General features: G+C 41.0%; 1 protein-coding gene and 1 pseudogene across 2 annotated transcripts in view; one reads left to right on the forward strand and one right to left on the reverse strand.

Annotated features, from left to right (window-relative positions):
- LOC132901311 (zinc finger protein 850-like) overlaps positions 1 to 24,236 on the reverse strand; it is a 495,238-nt pseudogene that overhangs the window by 176,661 nt on the left and 294,341 nt on the right.
- LOC132901319 (zinc finger protein OZF-like) overlaps positions 1 to 24,236 on the forward strand; it is a 94,417-nt gene that overhangs the window by 11,804 nt on the left and 58,377 nt on the right. Inside the window, exon 2 of one of the 2 annotated variants that reach the window (XM_060943631.1) lies at positions 21,134 to 21,305. The exons of the other annotated variant lie outside the window; for it this stretch is intronic. Within the exon in view, the coding sequence (XP_060799614.1) occupies positions 21,146 to 21,305 (160 nt within the window). The 5' untranslated portion in view covers positions 21,134 to 21,145. The remainder of the gene's footprint in view (positions 1 to 21,133; positions 21,306 to 24,236) is intronic. 2 annotated transcript variants of the gene reach the window in all.

A 24,236-nucleotide genomic window follows, 5' to 3' on the forward strand; every position in this document is an offset into this window, starting at 1 on the left:
CAGTGCGCACACACACTGGTTAAGTTCAGGTCTTTTATTTTATGTATCTGTGATTTGTGTAGGCGAAAGCTGCATTTTCCCGCTGCTTCACTGTGTTTGTTTACTGCAGGACTTCCATGTTCCTGGGTCAAAGGACCCGAACTACGGAGGCCGGGGTGGCTTTGTAGTGCCAGTCTTGGGCACGCGTACCAGCTCTTGCATGGATTGTAGTAGTTCCACCCAATTAACATTTAATTATGTGTATTGTAAAAAATGTATGCATTTATTGTAATTGGGTGTTTTGTTTATGAATGTATGGTTTATGCGATGTTGGTAATATAAAGTAATTGATATCTTCCAGTGGGTGGGGACAGGCCACTATATCTAGCCCTCTGAAAGGAGGTGGACTAGTTGGGTCATGGGCATTGTCTGTTACAGTGGGGCAAAAAAGTATTTAGTCAGTCACCAATTGTGCAAATTCTCCCACTTAAAAAGATGAGAGAGGCCTGTAATTTTCATCATAGGTATAGAGGGATCCCGCATGACGTCACCGCGCCGCGAGATTTCGGTAGTCGCCATATTGGAAGACCAAGTACACATCTATGCAAGTACATACATGCATAAAACAAACTACACCTGAAATGTAGCCAGGGCCGGTTCTGCCCTAATCTGGACCCGGGTGCAACATCGCGCAACCCCCCCCCCCCCCCCCCCCCCAAAAAAAAAAAAAACACACCAGTCTAAATCAGGACAACCAGTGTTCGAACTATGGGGGTACTCGGGGGATCCGAAATCCCCTGAAACAGACATGAGATCCCTTGAAAACATGATTTGGGAAATGTTGGGGAGTCTCTAAAATATTGGCAAAATGATGTTTATTGACATAGCAATCGTGTGTAACGGGAAGTAAGGTATTAGGCAGAGACCCGTCCACCCGTAAATTTGACGGGCAATTGCCGATTTCAACGGGCAAGTATACACACAGACGGATACTGAAACGGACGATAATGCCGAAAATTTTCGCACATGAATACTCCCACGTCATCCGATAAAACCAGTTATGTTCCACCCACACACGGACTGGCCATCGGGAGTAGCGGGAGTTTTCCCGGTGGGCCGGTGGTTCAGCGTGGGCCGGCGGAGAAAAAAAAAAAACAGTTGCGCGCTGGCCTTTAATATGATAAGCAATGTTAACAGTTTCTTTAACAAACTGTTAACATTGCTTATTACAGTTGCGCGCTGGCCTTTAATATGATAAGCAATGTTAACAGTTTGTTAAAGAAACTGTTAACATTGCTTATCATATTAAAGGCCAGCGCGCAACTGTTTTGTTTTTTTCTCCGCCGGCCCACACTGAACCACCGGCCCACCGGGAAAACTCCCGCTACTCCCGATGGCCAGTCCGTGTGTGGTTCCGCCATCATTTACAAATCGTAAGAAACACAGTTTAATACGAAAAATACTGAAAACTTGAAATGAAAAATCAGAATATTTCATCGCTTCCGCCATTTTGGCCCGCACTGAATCTTGTAACATGCGGACTGAATAAATCGCGAATTCTGATTGGTCGAAAATTGCCAAACACCCTGCGTTGTAGTTTCCTCTTTCTTGGCGGGAGAACCGCATTTTTTTTTTGCTGACTCACTCTTCTGGATCAAGATGAATCCCAACAAACGCCCCAAATTGAATGTGACAAAAACTGATTCGTTTTTCCACAAAAAGACAGAAAAGGTATGTGTGATACATTGATTAACAAGGGGGTTTCATTGGGGTATGGTAAAATAGAATACTGTTGGGTTTTTTTTTTTTTATTAAATACTGTAACTAGATCAAAAGATTATATCCAATTCATTGTTGTTTATTTTCTTTTCACTTTTGTTACCAAATCAGACACCATACATACATCTGATACATTCAGGAGTGAAACTGAAAAAAAATACAAAGTAAAAATATGCAATATTTCTGATCAAAAATTACACGCCATTTCACCCTGAAAATGTCCTAGAATGCAGGAAATGAAGTCTAAATTTCAAAAATTTTCTGGGGGGGCATGCCCCCAGACCCCCCTAGAGGGACTTCGCACCTGCGGCGCTCGTCTTCGCACCTGCGGCGCTTATCAGGATTATATAAAATATTATTTTTGACTGGTAAATTTCTTTTTCTGCCTAATACCCTAACGGGAAGCATTTGCATATCCGAAGTGTTGTGTTTACATCAAAGATAAAATAAAACGATATGACAACGACTGCTGCTGCCAGGTTGGTTGTTGAGTAGCCTGACTTTTTTTTTTTTTTTCTTGCGTGTGGTATCATTGTTGACGCGAGGTTGTTTTTTGAACATGCCAATGCGGACACGATTTCCCCTGATGAGTTATGACTTCAGATGCGATGCGTGTGTGGAGGTGTGGAGTCCGCGTGATGTGTGCGTAAGAGAGGCTTCTCATGTGTTTGGAGATCCGCGCTCCGAGACAAGCGCAAGCACCCCCCAGGGGAAAAAAGGGACCCCTCGAAAATATTGGCGTAGTTTGAACACTGAGGACAACCATCACATAACTATAACTATAAACATTTTAGATCAACTATTTTAACTAAATGGGCTATAATAAATAAGCCTGCAGGCAGCCACGGCGGGCTGCCTCAGAAAAGTAACCATTCAATGACACAACTGAAAGCCTGCAGCCACGGCGGGCTGCCTCAGAAAAGTAACCATTTGTCCTACCTTATAACTCGTTTTGCATTTTCTGCCTCCTTTTTTGTATTTTCGACCCTGCGTTTATTTTCTTTCCTTTTCTGAAAACCCGATTTGTGTCCAGACATTTTGTTCTGCTACCAACGAACTAACTCGTCAGGTCTCGTCTCTCGAGTCCGTGATGAAGGGCAACAATTGATACATTTTTACAAACAGCCAATAGGGAGGTTGCAACGTTCAGGCTCTCCTTTGCTCACAGACACTCAGTAATGCACTTATTCTCTGTCTCCTGGCAGAAAGCTCTTTAGTTTGCTCCCCTTGTGTCTCAATCACAGCTGGTATTCTGAAGAACGACTTCTTTTCACCTTTCCCATCAGCTTTGTTGGAACACCCTAACACAGCACAAAAGTTTACCATTGTAGGTTTATGATGAATCAAGTGCCTTGTGGGTTTAAATTCCGCGCGCTGCCATTATTTCCCCCTGATCACGAGTTTGTTGGTCTTCCAATATGGCGCAGGGTCTGTTTACTTCCAGTTTCCGGTGACGTCAGTGGGAAGGGTCTATACCTCAACTATGAGAGACAAAATGAGAAAAAAAAATCCAGAAAATCACATTGTCTGATTTTTAAAGAATTTATTTGCAAATTATGGTGGAAAATAAGTATTTGGTCAATAACAAAGGTTCATCTCAATACTTTGTTATATACCCTTTGTTGGCAATGAGAGAGGTCAAACGTTTTCTGTAAGTCTTCACAAGGTTTTCACACACTGTTGCTGGTATTTTGGCCTATTCCTCCATGCAGATCTCCTCTAGAGCAGTGATGTTTTGGGGCTGTCGCTGGGCAACACAGACTTTCAACCCCCTCCAAAGATTTTCTATGGGGTTGAGATCTGGAGACTGGCTAGGCCACTCCAGGACCTTGAAATGCTTCTTACGAAGCCACTCCTTCATTGCCCGGGCGGTGTGTTTGGGATCATTGTCATGCTGAAAGACCCAGCCACATTTCATCTTCAATGCCCTTGCTGATGGAAGGAGGTTTTCAATCAAAATCTCACGATACATGGCCCCATTCATTCTTTCCTTTACACGGATCAGTCGTCCTGGTCCCTTTGCAGAAAAACAGCCCCAAAGCATGATGTTTCCACCCCCATGCTTCACAGTAGGTATGGTGTTCTTTGGATGCAACTCAGCATTCTTTCTCCTCCAAACACGACAAGTTGAGTTTTTACCAAAAAGTTCTATTTTGGTTTCATCTGACCATATGACATTCTCCCAATCCTCTCCTGGATCATCCAAATGCTCTCTAGCAAACTTCAGATGGGCCTGGACATGTACTGGCTTAAGCAGGGGGACACATCTGGCACTGCAGGATTTGAGTCCCTGGCGGCGTAGTGTGTTACTGATGGTAGCCTTTGTTACTTTGGTCCCAGCTCTGTGCAGGTCATTCACTAGGTCCCTCCGTGTGGTTCTGGGATTTTTGCTCACCGTTCTTGTGATCATTTTGACCCCACGGGTTTCATCTGACCATATGACATTCTCCCAATCCTCTCCTGGATCATCCAAATGCTCTCTAGCAAACTTCAGATGGGCCTGGACATGTACTGGCTTAAGCAGGGGGACACATCTGGCACTGCAGGATTTGAGTCCCTGGCGGCGTAGTGTGTTACTGATGGTAGCCTTTGTTACTTTGGTCCCAGCTCTCTGCAGGTCATTCACTAGGTCCCTCCGTGTGGTTCTGGGATTTTTGCTCACCGTTCTTGTGATCATTTTGACCCCACGGGGTGAGATCTTGCGTGGAGCCCCAGATCGAGGGAGATTATCAGTGGTCTTGTATGTCTTCCATTTTCTAATAATTGCTTCCACAGTTGATTTCTTCACACCAAGCTGCTTACCTATTGCAGATTCAGTCTTCCCAGCCTGGTGCAGGTCTACAATTTTGTTTCTGGTGTCCTTTGACAGCTCTTTGGTCTTGGCCATAGTGGAGTTTGGAGTGTGACTGTTTGAGGTTGTGGACAGGTGTCTTTTATACTGATAACGAGTTCAAACAGGTACCATTAATACAGGTAACGAGTGGAGGACAGAGGAGCCTCTTAAAGAAGTTGTTACAGGTCTGTGAGAGCCAGAAATCTTGCTTGTTTGTAGGTGACCAAATACTTATTTTACCGAGGTATTTGCCAATTAATTCATTAAAAATCCTACAATGTGATTTTCCTGGATTCTTTCCCCCCATTCTGTCTCTTATAGTTGAAGTGTACCTATGATGAAAATTACAGGCCTCTCTCATCTTTTTAAGTGGTAGAACTTGCACAATTGGTGGCTGACTAAATACTTTTTTGCCCCACTGTATGTAGTAGTCCTGTAATGTGTCTGTCATCAGGCGGTGCAAACATAGTGCAATACAGTATTCTGTTTTGTAGACAAAGTTTTTATTTTTTTATTTTTTTTTTTTAATAATTACTTGAACTTTTATTATTATAACTTATTTTGTGTTAAATTTCTGCTGCTACTTTGGGAACCCGGACCCAATAAAACATCTTGTATTAAAAGTTCTTTCTTTGGCTGTTGTCCATCATTGTCACATTTAAGAACCTATGTGACACAGATGTACGAGGGCATTCTACAGTTAATACGATATAAATTTTACAGGTGCATCAGTCTCAACTGAAATGTCACTGTAATGAGTCTCACATTGACAATAAAGATATGTACAGTAAGTGTTAATTTTTTGTAAAATTATTTTACCAATGATTTAGCATTTCCTATCCATTTATTGGCCAGTTTCACTGTCAAAAAGCCCAAAGTCCATCAGCTTCAGGGGGGCAAACCCCCACCTCCACCTTTCATTTTTGAAAAGTGGAGAACCCTGCACTGGATGCTTATTAATTTCCTTCTGCTTAAAGGGGAACTGAAGGCAATTTTTTTTTTAATTATCAAAATTCTATTTCTCATTTTATAAAATGTAGGAATGCATTTCTGACAGCTATTTTGTCACTGCTATAGCAAGTTATGAGTGTTTGAAATATGCCATGTAATATATCAGTTAGGGGTGGCACGGTACACAAAACTCACGGTTCGGTACGTACCTCGGTTCTGACCCTACGGTTCGGTACATTTTCGGTACAGTGCAGGAAAAAAAAAAACATAACCAAAAGGCTATCCTCAAAAACAGCTTTTTATTGTTTAAATCCCCAGCTGAGATAGCACCACATTAAATTGTCATATATTGATATACATGAATAGTCGTATATTGATAGGTGCATCAGTGCAACACATGACCTTTTGGGGTACTTTAACATACAATACGCACGAGTGCCTAAACACTTTTTTACATTCACATAGCTCAGTGAACATAAGTATAAGTATGAGCGCGGCACACTATCGTCCTCTTTAATCCCTCGCGCCCGAGAAGTCCATGAATCTGTGGTGAGCGCAATAGAATGGGCAGCTTTTAACCCCTGTTCCACAATTTGTCTCGTTCTGTTGTATAAGGCTGGCACTACTGATTCTCTTACATGGCTGCGGGATGGAGGAGTGTAGCGAGGTTCGAGCACATGTAATAAATATTTGAATCCCGTCTCTTCTACAGAGGAATATGGGCGCATAGCGGATGCGATGTAAATTCCAATTGCTTCGGTAAATTTTTTTTTTTTTTTGCTCTGCATGTATTTGTGTCAAGGGGCTGTTGTAAGAGATTTGGGAGACGTAATTGGACACTTTTCTTCCGTCTCGTCCCAGTGATGGGGATGTCTGGGTGGTGTCGCCAGATGTGTGTTAACATGTTTGAAGTGTTCCCACTCACGTAATGAACAGATGTTGAACAACGACGGCAGACCGTCTTTGTTTTGTCAACCACTCACTCTCCATCGCTGTTATAACTCACGGGGAACCTGAAGTTATCCCACACCACTGACTTAAATGATGATGGTGGGTCTTCTAGCTCTTCGCCACTCGCCATTGTTAGCCCTCTCTCGCAACAACAACATCCTAACAGCGGTACCTTCCCACAGACCAGAGTTTGTATTTGAAGGTGGAGTTTGTCTATGGATATGTATATGGACCAATCAGAGCTTGCAGGTGGTAGTGGTTAAATGTGTCCTGAAGGAAACTCTTGCAAAATAACAGATCCGCGTTCAGATCAGTATTAAACTTCTGTACCGTGTGTATTCTCTGTGAAAATGTGTGCACCGAACCGTGACCCCCGTACCGTGATGGTTCGGTACGAATACATATACCGTGCCAGGCCTAATATCAGTCCATATGTCAAAGCAATGGCTGTAAACGAGATTCACTGAAACCTGTGCGAAACTTTGTGGGATGGAAGTAAAACGTCCAGCGGAAATCAAAGTGACCAACATCTGCCAGTGTTGTCAAAAGACATGCTCCCTCCTTTGAATGCTGACGTAATCAAGCCAGAAGTTTTCCCTGTGTCAGAAATCGCTCCCTACTCACTTTATAGGACACTATATAGTGGGGACGCCATTTTGTAGTGCTTTCTGAAATGTTAGTGACGATTATGTGGGAAATGCGCTCGATATAAAATGTATTTATCACAAAAAACATGCATGTATTTATTATTTTGAAAACCCACCAGCCACCTGATCTGGCACGTTTTAATTGTGCGACAGTAATGAGGTCCCAGTGCAACGCACTAGTCCTTATCCTGTTGTCTTTCCAACTCTTCTAAGTTGGTTCGAAGTCATATGGAATAATCTCTGTGTCACGTATGCGAGGGAGGCGGATATATGTGCAGAAGTATACAGTTTAATAAAGTGCAGGAAAAAAAAACAATCCAAAATGACAGGCTAGATCAAAAACGAGAATACAGACAAAAAGGTCGGTTGAGGTGCAAATAGTACATCAAAGGCTAAGCCAGGACAAGAACGAGAAACTGGCACAAGGATCGTGAAACAGGAAATCAAGACAATAGGTAGAAAGGCTTGGTAATGCATATCATAATACTTTGCGATGCAAATGCATCAGCACAGTCCTTAAATAGGCAAACACACAGTTCCTTAACTGAGCTCAGGTGCACCTTATTCTTGGCGTGCTGGAGTCCACTCGGTGCGCACAGCCTGAGGCGTGCCTTCAGGTGCATGCGCCACAGCGTGCAGGACTGACACTCCATCACTGATGAAGCTGGCAAATCTCGAAATTAATCTAAATTGGAATATGGCGATCTGCCCACTGTGTAAACAGTTTTCAAAATGGCGGTGCTGACACTTCATGTTTGAAGTCTCGCACAAGTCTCGTGAGGATTGCGCAGATACTGTGACGCCTGCCGTGGACCATACAAACTACATTCAACATGGCTAAGGCGGCACGGTGGTGTAGTGGTTAGCACGGTAGCCTCACAGCAAGAAGGTTCCGGGTTCGAACCCAGCGGCTGGCGAGAGCCTTTCTCTGTGGAGTTTGCATGTTCTCCCCGTGTCTGTGTGGGTTTCCTCCGGGTGCTCTGGTTTCCCCCACAATCCAAAGACATGCAGTTAGGTTGACGTGGGGCGGCCTTTGGCTGAGGTGCCCTTGAGCATGGTACCTGACCCCTAACTACTCCCCGGGCGCTGTAGTATGGCTGACCACTGCTCTGAGTGTGTGTATGCGTGTGTTCACTGCTTCAGATGGGTTAAATGCAGAGGATGAATTTCACTGTGCTTGAAGTGTGCATGTGACAAAGGTTTCTTCTTCTAAAAACCGAAAAGGCTGATAAGTGTAATATAATCTGCCAATACCAGTCACGATATAAGGTTAATAAAACCGAAAACGTAATTGAATAACATGTTAATTAAGAAATAAAGCAAGTTTAAAAATGACTTCAGTTCCCCTTTAACTCTGACAAGATCCTAGTACTTGTACTAGGACCACATGCGGCTAGAATTTGGTTTTCTGATTACACAGTAACTCTGTATTGCCTTTTTGTTTCTTCACGTGCAGCAGTAAAAGACCTTGAGGTGATTATTGACCCCAGTCTTTAATTTGAAATTCATATTGATGATTACCCGGATAGCTTTCTTTCATCTCAGAAATATTGCTAAGATAAGAAATTTTAATGTCACTACACAATGCAGTAAAACTAGTTCATGCTTTTGTTACCTCCAGGTTGAATTATTGTAATGCCTTCCTGTCTGGATGTTCCAATAAGTGCATAAAAAACCTCCAGTTAGTTCAAAATGCAGCAGCAAGAGCCCTTACTAGAACTAGAAGATACGACCACATCACCCCTTTCTTATCCACACTGCATTGGCTCCCAATCAAATTTTGTATTGATTGGGTCATTCCATGCCAAATCAACAAGAGGTTATGCTCAATGAAATTTGGAGGGCTCAGAGATACTATTAAAAGAAGTTAATCCCCAAAACTTGAGCTTCCTATCACCAATAGTTTCAGAGATACAGGCATTTTAATTTTTCGATTTTTTTTGTTTTTTGCTCAAAACATACATATTTCAAAGTGCAATATAATCTTTATTATGCAAGATAGAAACCTAAAATTTTGCACAGAGAGACTCAATGTCTTGCACTACAGGCTTCAACTTAGAATTTCAATGGTCATTGTATATTAGATGGTGATTTTAACAAGGAAATTAAAAAGACAAATTTGCATTTTTAACTAATTCTGGAAGCTTGCCTGTGGCAGTAATGCTTGCATTAAGAATGTTATTCAAATCTACACAGAAATATCTACCAATTTCAGTTTTACCAAGTCTCCACTATTCCTAGTTTGTCTGTAATAGGGTTTTGAAATTCGCCGATTTCTAAAACATGCCATTTTCAGTAGCAAGAAATCCAATGTGGGATAGCAGTTAGGAACTTGTAAATTTTTTTCAGTAATCCCCAAGACCCATATTTTATATTTCCAAATTTTTGTTCTGTGTCTCTCAAGTATTTTTAAACTACAGGGGTTTAAAAAATCCATCTTCACCAAATTTGAATTTTTGATATATTTTCATATAACTGATATTTGAGGGTTAATAAATGCTTCAATAAGGCTCAAGTAGGTTAGGAGACATGTTTCTTCCTCAATTTTCAATAAAATTTCAATTAATGCTCAGTATTAATTATTTGTAAATTGATTTTAATCTAAGACTGTGTAACATTAGCAATCAATGACCAGCTATTGTGTACCAGTCAACAGCCAGCCTCATCAATATCAACACAGCACAATAGGTGACCTTTGATACCAGAACAGGTGGCTCATATCTTAGTCTGTAAACTGTATACTTGTTTAGATAACATTATATTGCTTGGATTATATTAAATACATTGTAATAAAGAGCACTGAGAAAATTTATCAATGTTATTAACTGAATGTGTTTCTTTGCAAGGATTGGATATTTTGAATAGTTGACTAGGGAATTTAATTGTCGTTGCTTTCAATTTGAGATCAGTATAAATGAGTTTGTTCTTAGACATCTAGAAATGGCTGAACTTCCTCCCTGTTCTATAGGAATTGGACTAAAGAAAGATTCTGACTGCCATAAACTAACATACAACAGAAATTGTAAGTTACCGTATTTTCCGGACTATACGTCGCTCCGGAGTTTAAGTCGCATCAGCCAAAAAATGCATTATGAAGACGAAAAAAACATATATACGTCGCACCGGACTATAAGTCGCACTTTTTTGAAGGGTTATTCTATCCATAGAATCTGTGATTCTATCTGATAAGCGGCGCGTGGTTACTGCGCGACTGCATTGTTTATTTAATAAACGAACAGCTGAGCAGTGATAACGCGCCCTTTGCCCTGTAAGTAGCCTAGTCTGATTATTTTAAATATCTACTACTATCTTTAATACTATCACTATCGTTATTACTAATAGCCTATATTATTATTATAACTAATATTAGTAGCCTATTACTGATGCATTAATCAGTTTGCTTTTAGAATATTTTTACCGGTAGGGCTTATTATCGCCCCATGGCTCTTTCATCTTTGTTATTAAAGCTGTAGTCATCATCGAGGAGTGTCATTCTTCATTTTTGTCGAATTTTATTTCATCAAATCAGAGGTCAAGTAGGCTATAGGTATATCATCTCCAAAGACAGGTACGGTAGTAAAAACAACCGTCTAGTGAAAAAAAAAACAACAACCGCTTTTAAATCCCCTACTTAAATCCTTAAAATGAGTCATTTAACTCATGTCTTGTGTGAGCTGATCTCCAATGGTGAAATAAACCGGTTGTGATGAGTACAGTCTGTTATTTTAGAAGATAAATGTAATATATAATTTAATATATAGACTAATAAAAATTAATATTTTATAATATAATATCACGACATATTACTGTCTGTAACTGTCACTAAAGCGTTTTCTAAGATCATAATGTCTGATATTATTATTATTATTATTATTATTATTATTATTATTTTACACACACAATAAGCGCATGTGCGTAAAGTTATAGTAAACCATCCCCCGCCTTTTTTTTTTTTTTTTTTGAGTCGCCGGACCCACCCACCTCCTGCGTTCCGGGACCTCCCACTTCACAAATTAAGCACTGCCTAAAATCACTACATAACTTATTTAAATAACTATAGGCCTATCATTAATAATAAAACACAGGTCAATCAAGTTTATCAAGCTGATGATTTCACTCCAAATCAGCAAATCCATTGAATTCCTCATCCTCGGTGTTGCTTCTGAACAACTCTGCCTCCAGCGGCAGATGAAGCGCCGTTTCCTCTTCTTCTGCGTGGCTGTCGTCAGACTCGGCATCAGCTCCAGTTATTCCGCGGTGAAAAAAAAAACCATATATACGTCGCACCGGAGTATAAGTCGCATTGCCAGCCGAACCATGAAAAAAAGTGCGACTTATAGTCCGAAAAATACGGTAAATACACTCTCAGTATAGTTTGGAGCAAATTTCATTAATTAAACAGAGAACTGAACTTGAGAACATTTCAAGCACAGACACAGTATGTCTGCATCATGAGAAACTGTTTCTGATGAAATATGAAGAGCTACAGAAAAGTTGTTGTGATCCATATGAAAGGCACAAGAAAAAAGTTAAAACAGAATTACGTTCAATTCTTCCTGAAACAGCAGATTCACTTTCAAAACTGATAAATAAAAATCTTAAACCTGGACAAAAATTGTGTTCTAAATGTTCAGAGAGTGAAAACATTTAAGCCAAGCAGATTCAGCAGGCTCTACAGAATCAGAACAAAAGAGCATGTGTGTAGATGTGGATCCAAAATACACTGGTGAGGTAGCTGAATCACTTGACAAAAGCCTTGTGTCAATTGGTTACTCTCCACTGAAAATTGCCAAGTATAGCCGCAAACAGAAAGCTGCATATGGCAAAGCAAAGCTGCAATGAGTAGAAGAAACTTTACGTTCTAAAATGAAATTTTATTAATTAATGAAATTTGCTCCAAACTATACTGAGTGTATTTAACTTGCAACAGAAATTGTATGTTAGTTTATGGCAGTCAGAATCTTTCTTTAGTCCAATTCCTATAGAACAGGGAGGAAGTTCAGCCATTTCTAGATGTCTAAGAACAAACTCCTTTATACTGATCTCAAATTGAAAGCAACTACAATTAAATTCCCTAGTCAACTATTCAAAATATCCAATCCTTGCAAAGAAACACATTCAGTTAATAACATATTGGTAAATTTTCTCAGTGCTCTGTATTACAATGTATTTAATATAATCCAAGCAATATAATGTTATCTAAACAAGTATGCAGTTTACAGACTCTAAGATATGAGCCACCTGTTCTGGTATCAAAGGTCACCTATTGTGCTGTGTTGATATTGATGAGGCTGGCTGTTGACTGGTACACAATAGCTGGTCATTGATTGCTAATGTTACACAGTCTTAGATTAAAATCAATTTACAAATAATTAATACTGAGCATTAATTGAAATGTATTGAAAATTGAGGAAGAAACATGTCTCCTAACCTACTTGAGCCTTATTGAAGCATTTATTAACCCTCAAATATCAGTTATATGAAAATATATCAAAAATTCAAATTTGGTGAAAATGGATTTTTTAAACCCCTGTAGTTTAAAAATACTTGAGACACACAGAACAAAAATTTGGAAATCTAAAAGATGGGTCTTGGGGATTACTGAAAAATTTACAAGTTCCTAACTGCTATCCCACATTGGATTTCTTGCAACTGAAAATGGCATGTTTTAGAAATCGGTGAATTTCAAAACCCTATTACAGACAAGCTAGGAATAGTGGAGACTTGGTAAAACTGAAATTGGTTGATATTTCTGTGTAGATTTGAATAACATTCTTAGTTTAAGCATTACTGCCACAGGCAAGCTTCCAGAATGAATTAAAAATGCAAAAAATGCAAATTTGTGTTTTTAATTTCCTTGTTAAAATCACCATCTAATATACAATGACCATTGAAATTCTAAGTTGAAGCTTGTAGTGCAAGACATTGAGTCTCTCTGTGCAAAATTTTAGGTTTCTATCTTGCATAATAAAGATTATATTACACTTTGAAATATGTATGTTTTGAGCAAAATGCAAAAAAATCGAAAAATTCAAATGCCTGTATCTCTGAAACCGTTGGAGATAGGAATCTCAAATTTTGGGGATTAACTTCTTTTAATAGTATCTCTGATCCCTCCAACTTTCATTGAAATCTGAGATGGTCGAGCATAAACTTGTCAGATATTTGTTGATTTGGCATGGAATGACCCGATTATAAAATGCTACTATTGACCTTTAAAGCACTGAATAGTCTCGCACCACAGTACCTGAGCGAACTTCTGGTCCTTTATGACCCGCCACATCTACTTGGATCAAAAGGTGCAGACTATCTGCTGGTACCTCATTATAGTGAACTTCACATTTCACACTTGGAAGGCTGTTCCATAACTGTGGGGCTTTGTAAGAAAAGGCTCTGCTACATCAGAGGGCAGAGCTACATCAGGGGGCAGAGCCTTTTCTTACAAAGCTCTACAGTTATGGAACAGCCTTCCAAGTAGTGTTCAGGAATCAGACTCAGTCTCAGTGTTTAAGTCTCGGCTGAAAACATATCTGTTTAGTCAACCCTTTTGTTAATGGTGTTTGAGGTAAAGGAGTAGATCTGGAGGGTCCTCAGACATGGTGTTTTGATAAACTGGGATGTTTGGATGTTGTCAGTACCCCACTCACTTGCTCACTCGAGTTTGTTGACGGTGTAGTGGTTGGCTGCTTTATGTCCCCGGCAGGGCTCTACAGTGCACACATTTCACTCGCATTTGCGAGCGAATTTTTCGGCATGTGAAAGACGAAAAAAAACACGCGCGTTCGTGCGAGGGCTTCTTGCGGCCGACAATTTAGGAAAGCACTGAGCACAGACGCGACGAGTTTAACATTCTAAAATGTATCAAACGTTAAACTGCAAAGTATGTAAATCCAGCGCTGGATAGCCTACCTAATATCAATTTATACACTCGAGACAAGAAAATTACATCAGTGTGTTCATCAGAGCCTTGTAGTGCTCAGTGTGAAAGAATTTTGTGAATATCTCCTTCCGTTTTCGTGTAAATCCCTGTTGTTTGGAGGGAGCACTCTGAGAAAATCCTTCACTTTCTGTGTGACACTGTGTCTGTGCTCAGCGCGTGGGTGGGGGAGGGGCTGCTCCCTCCCTCTCTCTCACTCACTCTCTCACACACACACACACACACACACACACACACACACACACACACACACAGGAGGGAGGGGCTGCTCCCTCTCGGAGAGAGACAGCCTTGTAGCTTCATGGAAGGGTAACGAGTAACGGCCTGTATTGGTGTGTGTGTGTTCTGCCTGCGCCTTGCTCCCTGTCTGTAGTTGCGTGCATTGCCTCTGTCTTGCACTGTGGTGGTTCCCACGGTAGCCGGGGGGGAGTGAAAAAGTTAAATTTTTTTTGCCGTTCTGCCATGCTAGTGCGTTTTACCGGGACATGAGATTTCAGCATTTTTATGCCGCTTTTCCACTACAAACGCGGCTGAGCCGTGCCGTGCTGAGTTGGGCTGAGTCGAGCTGAGCGGGGCTGTTGGAGTTGCATTTCGACTACAACCGCGCTGAACCGTGCTGGCTGGAAGTGTGTGGACACATTGGGTGGAGTTAGCGAAAGTGGGTGGACGTCAGGTGATGTCGTTAAGCAGCGCAAACAGTGACATCAGTGATCTTTTAAGCGGTAGTCTCACGACCCGAATAGTAAACAATAAACATGGAGGACATGGAGTCGTTAGTGTTGCTGGTCTTGGTGCTGTGGCTTGTTGTCACCGACAACGCGAACAGATACTGGCAAGAGCGTATAGATGAGGCGAGGCGCATAAGGCTTCAGAAATTCTCGTAATTCGTAATTCTTCTCCTTCTTCCGGGTTTACGGTGTTTACAGATCCCAGCGTGCTCGCGGGGCGTGTGTGGGCATGTGAGGACACTCCTCCTCACCAATCAGTGCACAGGGGAGTGTCTGCTCACGCCCCCAGCCTCACTCAGCTCGCTTTGGCTCGCTTCAGCCTTACTCCAAAACGGTGCGAGTTTTAGGGGCTAAGCAGGGCTGAAGCGAGCGGAGTCGTGCTGTTTTTTGGTAGTCGAAACGCGAGCCGTGTCGGGCTGAAGTGAGCTGAAAAAGGGTAGTGGAAAAGGGCCATTATTCTTCTCGGTCTGTAGCTTGAATAAGTTTAGGCTACTGAATAACACTTTCAGTTAAAGTTGAGTCTGGTGCTTTTGTGCTGACACTACAATAGCCTACTATCACAATAAATATCCCCCGTAACATTTCCCGTTTTCTACTCATCTTTCTGTGATTGCCCCTCTTTCCCACGGTTGTATGTTGTGGGTGTGGCATTAGGTGGGAAAAGTGCTTTTTAGGGATTCATCAGATCATTCAACTGAGAGATAACTGAGAGCTGGTTCGGACCGAGCTGAGAAATATATTCGCTATGTAGAGAATAACGGCGTTTTTTAAAAGCAGTGATGGTGGAAACAAGAATAAAAGAACGGACGAGGAAGAAAGTGTAGTGAAGAAAGCTAGAATGACGGGAGAAGGTGCGGGGAAAATTATATAATGAGATGGAAAGCACACACCCCAGTGCAAACATTTAGATGGGAACATACAACGCAGCAGAAAAACAAATAATATACAGTATATACAAATGGTGCATGTCACAACACAGCAGAAAAACAAAGAATATATATACAACTGGGCATGTTGAGTTGCAGATGTTAATTGCACATTAGTTATAGAAACTCATGCCGCTTTTCCACTACAAACGCGGCTGAGTCGGGCTGAGCCGTGCCGTGCTGAGCTGGGCTGTTGGAGTTGCATTTCGACTACAACCGCGCTGAACCGTGCTGGCTGGAAGTGGGTGGACACATTGGGTGGAGTTAGCGAAAGTGGGTGGACATCAGGTGATGTCGTTAAGCAGCGCAAACAGTGACATCAGTGATCTTTTAAGCGGTAGTCTCACGACCCGAATAGTAAACAATAAACATGGAGGACATGGAGTCGTTAGTGTTGCTGGTCTTGGTGCTGTGGCTTGTTGTCACCGACACCGCGGACAGATACTGGCAAGAGCGTATAGATGAGGCGAGGTGCATAAGGCTTCAGAAATTCTCGTAATTCGTAATTCTTCTCCTTCTTCCGGGTTTACGGTGTTTACAGATCCCAGCGTGCTCGCGGGGCGTGTGTGGGCATGTGAGGACACTCCTCCTCACCAATCAGTGCACAGGGGAGTGTCTGCTCACGCCCCCAACCTCACTCGGCTCGCTTTGGCTCGCTTCAGCCCTACTCCAAAACGGTGCGAGTTTTGGGGGCTAAGCAGGGCTGAAGCGAGCTGAGTCGTGCTGGTTTTTGATAGTCGAAACGCGAGCCGTGTCGGGCTGAAGTGAGCTGAAGCGAGCTGAAGTGAGCTGAAAAAGGGTAGTGGAAAAGGGCCATCAGTTCAGCTACAAAACTCAGGATATTGCACTGTATTTGGTATTGTATTGGGTATGGATGTAAAAGTGTAGAAATATAAATAAAATGTACAAAAGCTATAAAAACTAAAAAGTTGCTCTGTGAGGTTGCACTGTAATAAGTATTGCACTGTATCAGGTAAGCGTGAGAATATTGTCCTTTTAGGTCCTTGTTGGTGCATTGTTGCACCTGCCAGAAGTGGCATCAGTCAGTGCATGTAATTAGCCTTTTTCACATTACGTCACTTGGAGAAGAACCTCACATCCGTTTTCAGCCTTTTGAATGGAAGAAGAAGCGGCATGCTAATCTGCTGGCTAACAAGTAGCAACCATAGAAAGTCAGTAAACTTCCTTTCCAAAATATGGCAGATAGGTGACTGGAATGGTCGCTAACAATACGTAATGATAAACAACAATGCGCAATATTATTATCAGTCTTATCTGTGAATGACAGTTTTGTTAACATATGTTGCTGCCGTATACCTCTTCTTCCATTCAAAAGGCTGAAAACGGATATGAGTTCCCCTGCAAGTGACGTAATGTGAAAAAGGCTAATTGTTCAAGGTGGTTATGGCCTGTGGGAAAAAACTGTTTTTGAGTCCGTTGGTCCTTGCTTTGATACACCTGTAACGCCTGCCTGAGGGCAGCAAGTCAAAGAACTCAGAGCCAGGGTGGGAGCTGTCCTTGATGATGATGTTAGCTCTGCTGAGCTCTGCTCTCTGTTTAGCTACTGTTTGTTCATTCATTCAGTTGTTTATTTGTTTGTTCATTCATTCGTTCATTCATTCATTCATTCTCAATTGAATTTTGCGTTTTATGTGTTGGTGTGTCTAAGGTTTGCGCTGCAATAAACCTTTAAAATGAAAACCTGCTTGTGCCCCCATTTTTTTTTCCCTGTGCTCCTAAAATTTTTAACTTAGGAGCACGTGTGCTCCTGAAAAAAAAAAAAGTTAGTGTAGAGCCCTGGCTGGAAACCTCATGTAGGATACATATGAGCAAAACTGGCAAAGTGCTCGGCAATTCTGTGGAAAACAAAACATATTCTTGATTGCAAATCTTTGCGTACTCTATATTACTCGTTATTTTTGCCATATCTGACTTATTGTGTCGAAGTCTGGGGAATCACCTACAAAACCACTCTGCAGCCAATATGTACAATACAGAAAAGAGCAATAAGGACAATAAACAAAACGGGATACAGAGAACACACACACACTATTCATAAAATCACACGTTGAAATTTATGGATCTGGTCAAATTCAGAACAGCACAAATAATGTACAAAGTGAGAAATAATCTATTGCCAAAAAATATACAAGGAATGTTTAGTGAAAGAGAGGGGGGATATAATCTAAAAAAACCTAAATTTTAAAAAACCGAAGGTTCGAACAAATATAAAAAGCATGTGCGTATCGAGCTGTGGGGTGACTTTATGGAACAGACTGGAGACAGAAATAAAGCAAAGTGCAAATATAAATCTGTTTTTAAACAAGTACATGGAAGAGGAAGTATGTTAACGGGGGATGATGAGGGATAAATCTATAAATAGAATAGGGTTGATTTGTTATATTAGAACTAACTTAGTATATGGTATATGTGGTATATATTTATTTACGGGGATAGTTTATATATTTATATTTACAGGGATAGGTATGTAGTATATATTTATTTTTGTAATTATATATTTATATAGATATTTATGTAGTGTATATATGGTATATAGTATATATTTTTGTAATTATATATTTATATAGATATTTATGAAGTGTATATATGGTATGGTGTGTGTGTGTGTGTGTGTGTGTGTATGTATATATATATATATATATATATATATATATATATAATTTTTTTTTTTGTAGTTATATATTTATATAGATATTCATGAAGTGTATATATTTTATAGGTGTATTAATGTAGTTAGGATTTCGGGGTAGTTAAGAAGGGGTGGGAAATTAAAAAAAAGTATTGTACTTCTTCCCACTCCTTTTTCGAACAATGTGCGGTGTTTTGTAATGTCTTAGCTCTTTATTTTATTTTTTTAATTTCTCGTTTTCTTTCTTTTGCATGTACAAATAGTTACATTTTTTATACATGTTCGAAAATAAATAAATTCATTCAACCTAACCTGCATGTCTTTGGACTGTGGGGGAAACTGGAGCACCCGGAGGAAACCCACGCGGAGAACATGCAAACTCCGCACAGAAAGGCCGTCGCCGGCCACGAGGCTCGAACCCGGACCTTCTTTCTGTGATGCGACAGCGCTAACCACTACACCACCGTGCCACCCTATATTTAATATGACAACTTTAAATCAGGCCATCCTTAAAAAAAAAAATCCGTTTCCTGTCCACCGGGTGAGCAAAAAAATTTTCAGTCGGGAGGGAGGGACTTATTTTATTTATTTATTTATTTTTATATATGGATGGATAAGAAATTGCAATTCTGTTTGCTTTTTCTTTCAGTACTTTTTTATTACAAAAGCAGACACATTTAATAAAATGACAGTTTAATCAACTGAAACTTGTACAACAACTTTAAGTTAGCATTTTAAATGCTGACTGCAACATTTGCAAAACTTTTACAAAGGTACTTAAAATGTCCGACACACGGACTTTTTGTAGTTCTAAATCGACCGTTAGGCCTAGTTCGGATGAAATTACACTATTAAAATTATCACGGAATGATTTGTTTTTCTGAATCTTTACTATTTTGTTGTTTGCTAGAATACCATTTTGCGATTTCACACTTAAGCAAAATTGAAAACTCCGGCTCTCCTTCCTTCATGGTGGCTGCCATTTTTTTGTGCCGCACGGCGCATGCGCAGAGCTGATTCAGTTCAGAGTGTGCGCACACTTGGCGGAGCCAGTAGTGTGTCGGGGCCATCGGAGGGAACAGAAGCAGAAAGAACACTTATTTTGTCTCCGGTAAACCAGCCTTCTCTTGTTCAATTATGTGCTGGCATCAAAAGACACCGTTGGTTGTAAATGAAACCAAACGGAGTCGTTGGAGTGTATTTTCATACACAAATGGAGAAATGTTCGCTGAGTGTTTAATTGTGTAGCCACCACTGCAGACTGTTGTCGTTGTTAATTCATAGCATGCTCAGCTGCGTGAATGTGTCATGCACCGAAAATAAGAGATTTACAAGCCAGGAATGCCTCATGATGCAATACGCAAGAAAAGAAAGAAGATTTGCTGCCATTTTACTTTGTATTTGAGTAAAGTGAATACATAAATGGTCTGTGGAAAATACATTTAATCCTGGGAGCTGCATGCACAGGAGTTTATTTTGTGTTTACTCCACCCCCCCCGGCTGGCTACTTATTTGTCATGGCTGGCTAGTATGAGCCTTAGTGGAAAGCCCTGGGAATGCGTAAATGTCAAGTTCGATTTTAGATTTACGAACCCGAAAAAAAATGTCGAAAAACCGGCATTAAAAAAAAAATTTCGACCGCACAAACGGCACTCACCCGGCCGGTGGACCGGAAACAGAACATTTTTTAAAATAATGGCCTCATGCAATCTCTCGGAGTTGGTGCACTTGTGGGTCTGAAATGTTACTGAATAAGTAAATGTCTTTCCACACTGTGAGCAGTGAATTGGCTTCTCTCCTGTGAGAATGTGCTGGTGTTTTTGGAGATTACTGTGAGAGGAACTCTGTCCACACTGTGGGTAGTGATGCGTGTTGGAGCCAGTATTAACCATTTGTGTGTGTGCACCCTCTACAGGCCTGGAGGGTATTGTGTTCAGGGGGATGATAAATACCTGGCCAGGAAAGGACCAGGTGTGGCTGATTGGAGGCAACAGTTCCTTATGTCTGTCTCCTGCTGTTTACCCTCTTGTAGGGGTGTAATGATGCATGTATTCGTACTGGCCTGTTTCGGTTCAGGACTTTCAGGATGGTGCAGATGTGTACCAAATGCAATCTTTAACATAATTTAACTGTAATGCATAACATGAATTCAATAAGTTTGAAGTTTTTCATATTAATTGTCCAGGTTTTTGTGTTATGCCTAGATAATCATTATAAATAACGCTGCCGCCTCCTCTGCCAGTTAGGTGAAGCTGGTGTATATAACAGGAGGACTAGGTTCCTTTAATGCTACAGACTCATTTGGTTTAATCCATGTTTCTGTTAAACACAGTACATTAAACTTCTCATCTGTAATAAGTTCATTAACAGTTAATGCTTCAGACATGAGAGCTAATATTTAATAATTCTAATAGTTCTTCTTTAGATCAAAGGTGCTGGCAGCGGCTGTACAGTCAGTATGATTTAATTTTATATTGATTAGATTACTAGAACAAACTGAGTATTTAAACTTTTTTGTATAGCTTGGGGAACAGATACAGTCTTGATGTAGTGGACCCTGAGTAACGACTCTGTGCAGGTAGCAGATAGTCGGTTTAGCCTGTTCGTCTGCTCCCTGGCCTTGGCTCTGGATTGTCACAGATTAACTAGGCCTTTTCTATGAGCGATGCTGCGAGAAATGAGAGCAGCACCTTCCCGAGTGGGATGGATACCATACCGTCCCGCCCTAACAGATTTGTTGTTTGATCTTTAGCTGTGTGAGGACATGAAAACCAAGACATCCACGGCTGGAGGGACGTCAGAGGTCCCTGTGAAGAAAGAGGAGACACTGGAGCTGAAAATCTACAACCATAGAGACGATCTCAACAACCCACCTGAAGGTCTCTCTGTTAAAGTGGAAGATCTTGACAATAAAGACTACCTCTGTAAGACATCAGGCCACTCTGGTGCTCAGTAACACTCACTGTTTGTTTATTCTTTACCCTACATGCTATCTGGTGTACTAAAAGTGCAATACAGTACATTTGGGATGTAGCCTCAGTCTCGGACTATTTAATCAACACGTGACAAATTGATATTTTTATTGATACACTATAAACAATTCACATTTTAATATGGTAGCAAGGATTTTGTTTATTTACTTATTTAAAATACATTAGTCATTTACAAATTGATGTTAACCTGAATAAAAAAGTGTGGAGTAACACATGATGGGTCATGCTGTTAGATATAAATCTATGCCGGGGGATATAGAAATGGGTTCTGTCCGTCCAGTCACGTTTTCGTTTCCAGGCTATATCTTTTTAAAACTACTGAAAATCTTCATGAAACTTTGTATACATATCAAGCCACATGTGAGGTGGTCCCTTTTGCTATTTTGGATTTTTGAAAAAAGTATTTTTCAGATTTTTACATAAAAAAAATAGATTTTGACTTAGTTTCGAAGAGCAATGTTTGTTTCTGGAGCATGTATCCAAAACTATTCATGATGCAGATTTGAAACTTGGTATACATGTTAACAAGATGATGTCGATGTGCCTTTTCAGCTTAAGAAATTTTAATTTTTCATGTTACCATGGAAAAATTTTTTAGACTTGGTCTCTCAAGTTAGTCTTAGGGGAAGGTTTTGTTTCCGGAGCAGAACTTGAAAACTACGAGTGGTATGATCTTAAAAGTTGGTATATGTGTTGATTTAAGTAATGTTTTATTAAGTATTAGGTAGTGCCTTTTGATACTAAGAAAATGTGAGAAATTTTAATTTTTAGCTCACCCGGATCAAAGGTCCGGTAGGCTTATGCCATGGGCTGCTGAGGTCAGTGTAAAGAGGCAGGGTTTGTTTCCTGCAGCAGAACTTGAAAAATGTGATGCATAATATCTTGAAACTTGGTATGTAGTTGGTATATACAGTGGTGCTTGAAAGTTTGTGAACCCTTTAGAATTTTCTCCATTTCTGCATAAATATGACCTAAAACAACATCAGATTTTCACACAAGTCCAAAAAATAGATAAAGAGAATCCAGTTAAACAAATGAGACAAAAATATTATACTTGGCCATTTATTTATTGAGGAAAATGATCCAATATTACATATCTGTGAGTGGCAAAAGTATGTGAACCTCTAGGATTAGCAGTTAATTTGAAGGTGAAATTAGTCAGGTGTTTTCAATCAATTGGATGACAATCAGGTGTGAGTGGACACCCTGTTTTATTTAAAGAACAAGGATCTATCAAAGTCTGATTTTCACAACACATGGAAGTGTATCATGGCACGAACAAAGGAGATTTCTGAGGTCCTCAGAAAAAGTGTTGTTGATGCTCATCAGGCTGGAAAAAGTTACAAAACCATCTCTAAAGAGTTTGGACTCCTCCAATCCTCAGTCATACAGATTATGTGCAAATGGAGGATATTCAAGACCATTGTTACCCTCCCCAAGAGTGGTCGACCAACAAAGATCACTCCAAGAGCAAGGCATGTAATAGTTGGCGAGGTCACAAAGGACCCCAGGGTAACTTCTAAGCAACTGAAGGCCATTGGCTAATGTTAATGTTCATGAATCCACCATCAGGAGAACACTTGAACAACAATGGTGTGCATGGCAGGGTTGCAAGGAGAAAGCCACTGCTCTCCAAAAAGAACATTGCTGCTCATCTGTAGTTTGCTAAAGATCACATGGACAAGCCAGAAGGCTATGGACCCTTTTCACGTGACGTCACGACAAACGCGGCCGCCATTTTGGACGTGTACTACCAGTAGTTTACCACAGCCAACATTGAGGAACGGCAGCAAAGAAAGTTTTTACTTTCAGCAAGACTTCCATTATGCCACTATATTGTTGTGCACCTGGATGTAGTAACCATCAACAAACAAGGCAAGGTTTATCATTTTATCGGATCCCGACGGAGAAGATGGATAGCGGCCATTAACAGATTGGCAGCCCTCGGCATACCAACGCTTGTGTAGTGACCACTTTGTTGGAGGTAAGACGAATAAAATTAGCCAGAAAAGGCATTACATTGCTGTTAACATTCTGTGGCGGCGAGTGTGTAACCAAATAGGCTAAAATAACCCATTGTAACCTCTTTGTTCTTCTGTAGTAGCTATTGTTGACTAGCTAATGTCAACAAGTAGCTGGTATGTTACTGTAGCAATGTTTACGTTCAGTCATTTGGATGACTGTTAAAACCTTTCAGTCTCAAGTTTTTCCTTTACTGTATTTACTAGTTTACTGTAATTATGATCCGGCAGCTATTTACACTGGATCCAGTATAAATAGCTGTCGGAGCCAACGTCCGAGGTTCCGGAGCGCGCTCCGGCTTGCTGTCCCTCAAATTAAGCAGCGCGTGCCGGCTTGCTCCAGGAGTGCTCCGGCCGAGGTTCCCTTCAAATTAAGCAGCGCGCGCCGGCTTGCTCTCCCTCAAATTAAGTAGCGCGTGCCGGCTTGCTCCCGGAGTGCTCCGGCCGAGGTTCCCCTCAAATTAAGCAGTGCACGCTGGCTTGCTCTCCCTCAAATTAAGCAGTGCGCGCCGGCTTGCTCCCGGAGTGCTCCGGCCGAGGTTCCCCTCAAATTAAGCAGCGCGCTCCGGCTTGCTCCAGGAGTGCTCCGGCCGAGGTTCCGGAGCACACTCCGGCCGAGGTTGCCCTCAAATTAAGCAGCGCGCTCCGGCTTGCTCCGGAGCAAGCCAGAGCGCGCTCCGTAACCTCGGCCGGAGCACTCCTGGAGCAAGCCGGAGCGCGCTCCGGAACCTCGGACGTTGGCGTGTATGGCGATGGGTTTTTAACGACATAGGTATACAGATCATGTGGGCCGAAGTCAGGTAAAGACGAGGGCTTCGTGTACTTCCGTACGTCAGTGAAC

Source organism: Neoarius graeffei, chromosome 17 (assembly GCF_027579695.1).
Source record: "Neoarius graeffei isolate fNeoGra1 chromosome 17, fNeoGra1.pri, whole genome shotgun sequence".
NCBI classification, from domain to species: Eukaryota; Metazoa; Chordata; class Actinopteri; order Siluriformes; family Ariidae; genus Neoarius; species Neoarius graeffei.